General features: G+C 34.5%; 1 protein-coding gene across 1 annotated transcript in view; it reads right to left on the bottom strand.

Annotated features, from left to right (window-relative positions):
- SENP7 (SUMO1/sentrin specific peptidase 7) overlaps nt 1–3,284 on the bottom strand; it is a 142,337-nt gene that overhangs the window by 16,291 nt on the left and 122,762 nt on the right. The window contains exon 16 of the mRNA XM_023508065.1: nt 2,401–2,517. Coding sequence (XP_023363833.1) covers nt 2,401–2,517 — 117 coding nt within the window. The remainder of the gene's footprint in view (nt 1–2,400; nt 2,518–3,284) is intronic.

Here is a 3,284-nt window from a genome sequence, read left to right as displayed (position 1 = left end):
CAACCCAGACTGACATGTTAGATAAGCAGAAAAGGAAAGTAAGACAGTTATTATAACTGTGTTCCATAGATTCAAAAAGTCAGAAACATGGAAGATATTTTTTAAAGGTCAAAATTAAATTTCTAAATATTAAATACCTAATATCTCTCTATATAAATGTGTAAAACTGTGACTCTGAAACCCTAAAGATAGTATTATCAGTAAAGCAGTAGAACTTCAGTTAGATGATAGTTTGGTTTGAGAGGGATCTGGGAAGTAATTTGAAAATATTTCAATCAAGTATCAGAAATTTAGGTTTTAGGATACAGTACAAAATAAAAGCCAGAAACAAATTTCCTTGGCATAAAACTTTTTAAGGCTTCCATATCTATTCCTTCATCTTTGGGAAAAGCTGAAAAAAAAATTTTAACAGAATAGTGATAGAGTTTTTTTAAATGACTATTAACTCTCATGGTGCTTAAAGACAGAACAGACAGCTGGAGGTGGTGAGTTCAAACCCAGCCCTGGCCAAAAACTGCACGACAGAACAGACAACTGCATAGAGCTGCTTCTATTTGGATCCCCAAGTGATCTGTAATTATAATTATGCAAAGTGATCTGTATAATAACATAGTAAAGAAGTATTAGGTTATTAAGACATGTCCGATTTCCTTAAGTACTAAGTTTGACAGTTGACATCTCTGACATTTCACTTTGACACTTATTTTTTATATTATTGTGAAGGTATATCCTCATATTCTCTCCAACACATATTTTGGCTTATGATTATCTTTCAATTTTTTTAGAACAATTTTTGTAAAACCATGAATAAGTCAAAAATTTGTGTTCTTTTTTTTTTTTTGTAGAGACAGAGTCTTACTTTATCACCCTCAGTAGAGTCTGTGGCATCACAGTTCACAGCAACCTTCAACTCCTAAGCTTAGGCAATTCTCTTGCCTCAGTCTCCCAAGTAGCTGGGACTACAGGTGCCCACCACAACGCTCGGCTATTTTTTTGTTGCAGTTTGGCCAGGGCTGGGTTTGAACCCGCCACCCTCGGTATATGGGGCCAGTGCCCTACTGACTGAGCCACAGGCACTGCCCAATTTGTGTTATTTTCAAATATAAGCTCCATTGTGGAACAAATGTAGTGCAAACAGCTGGAAGTATCAACAAATGGAGAGAATATGGCTAATGAACGCACAGGATGGTTTGAGAAGTTCCATTCTGATGATTTTTATCTTGAAAATGAGTCACGTGGGTGACCTAAGACCAAGGTGGGTAATCATGAGCCAAAAGCTGTAGTAGAAGTGAATTTATATCTCAACCTACGTGTGAATTAGCAGCAAGACTTGATATTATTCTTCCCACAATATTGGACCATTTGAAACAAATTAGCATGGTAAAGAAACTGGATAAGTGGGTTTCAAATGAATTAAACAAGCATCAAAAAAGAAATAGTCTCAAAGCCTGCCTTTCTTTGCTGTCATAACATAAAATTGAATCATTTCTACATTGTATTTGTTACATGTGAAGAAAAAATGGATTCTTTTTGACAATCACAACTGTTCAGCACAATGATTGGATAAAGATGAAGCAGCAAAACACAGTCCAAAACTAAATATTCATCAAAAAATGCTAATGATATCTGTTTGGTGGTCCAGCACTGGTATCCACTACACCTTCATGGAGCCAGGTCAATCAATTACGGCAAATAGACGACATGATGAGGAATGCTGTGATTAACGTGATGAGGAATGTTGTGATTAAGCAGCTGAGACTGGTCAACAGAAACAGACCAATCCTTTCCCAAGACAACACTATTGCACAAACAACACAGCTCAAACTGCAGAAGATGGACTTCGAAACTCTCTGCCATCCATCGTATTCACCACACCTTGCACCAACTGATTACTACTTCTACCAGGCTTTGGACCACTTCTTATAAAGAAAAATATTCAATTCTCAACAAGCTGTGAAAAATACCTTTTGTGATTTCATTGCCACTCATTCTACAGACTTCTTCACTACAACCATACACAAACTACCACTAAGATGATAAAACTATGATACTTTGATTAACTGTACTGCTTCTTGTTTGAGATGTAACAAACTAAACTTCTGACTCAAAATTAGACATTTCATATTTAATGACTTAATATAAATTAAAGACCAACCAACAAAAAATAAAACAACAAAAAAGCCATACCTCTCCTTAAGAATAGTATGTATGAGAAATAAAACAATAAAACTGACTTAGTCAATTCTAGAAAACCCTTGACAGGCAAAATTTTCCAGATCTGTAATCTAGGCACATTATTTTTAATTAGAGTTGAAATAACTCAAAGATAAATACATTTGTGTTAAGTTCCTCAGTAAAATCTATAAAACAAATGAGAAGACCATTTATCATCGTACTTACTTGAGGTAAAAATCAATGATTACATCATTAAGAAACTCTCCTTCTTCTAAACACTCCAAATCTTCATTAGTTACTCCTAATCCTCCCTTGGTAGGTGGTGGAGGATATACAATCAACCTTTAAATGTAAAAAAAAGTTAAAAATGTTGGTATTTAAAATTCTAGTTATCTAAGAGATTTCTATACAAAATAATAATTGGGCTACTTAATATTCTATAACTAAAATCTGTATGGTAAAAAATATTTGGCAGGACACAAGCAATTATATTTTCCTACTTTTATTTTCACAAGCTATTAATGGTATTTTAATTGAGAATCATCTTTTCCTTTCCAATTCTTTACATGTTGGCTCATCTCACCAGTCTACTAGACAGTCATAATACCACTAAAGATGTCTCTTTCTGCATAATTTCTAATTTTCAACAGTTAATGAAAAGGATTTCCTTATGCTTCATTTTCTAACTCTAAGGTTAAACCCTCAGGACTACACTAGCTCCTTAATCCTCTCCTCTGGTGGCTAGCCTATACCAGGGGCTTGTCAATAAAGAAACAGCATGGGAGCTTAGCGGGCAAGTTCCCTCATAGAAAGTGCTTGTAATGTTAAAATTAAGAGAATATACAGGAAATGAAAGATCAGATCACAACTAGAGAGTAGAACAGAACAGATGACAACAAACTCTGGCACTCTCTCTTAAAATTTAGAAATTAAGAACTGTGAATTCCTAGCTATAATCTTGGAATAGACAGGGTGACTGAGCAAATGCAGACAATAATAGAGATACAACATGTATTTCTTACACCAGAAAGGTTCTAGAAAATAAGAATTATCTACCCTGATTTAATCTCTTGGTACCATGGTACGTAAATCATATAGCACCACCAAAA

This window comes from Otolemur garnettii, unplaced genomic scaffold (assembly GCF_000181295.1).
Source record: "Otolemur garnettii isolate 467f Iridium unplaced genomic scaffold, OtoGar3 scaffold00220, whole genome shotgun sequence".
Lineage (NCBI taxonomy): Eukaryota > Metazoa > Chordata > Mammalia > Primates > Galagidae > Otolemur > Otolemur garnettii.
Note: the sequence above shows the minus strand (reverse complement) of the source record. Positions and strands in the feature narration are given on the sequence as shown.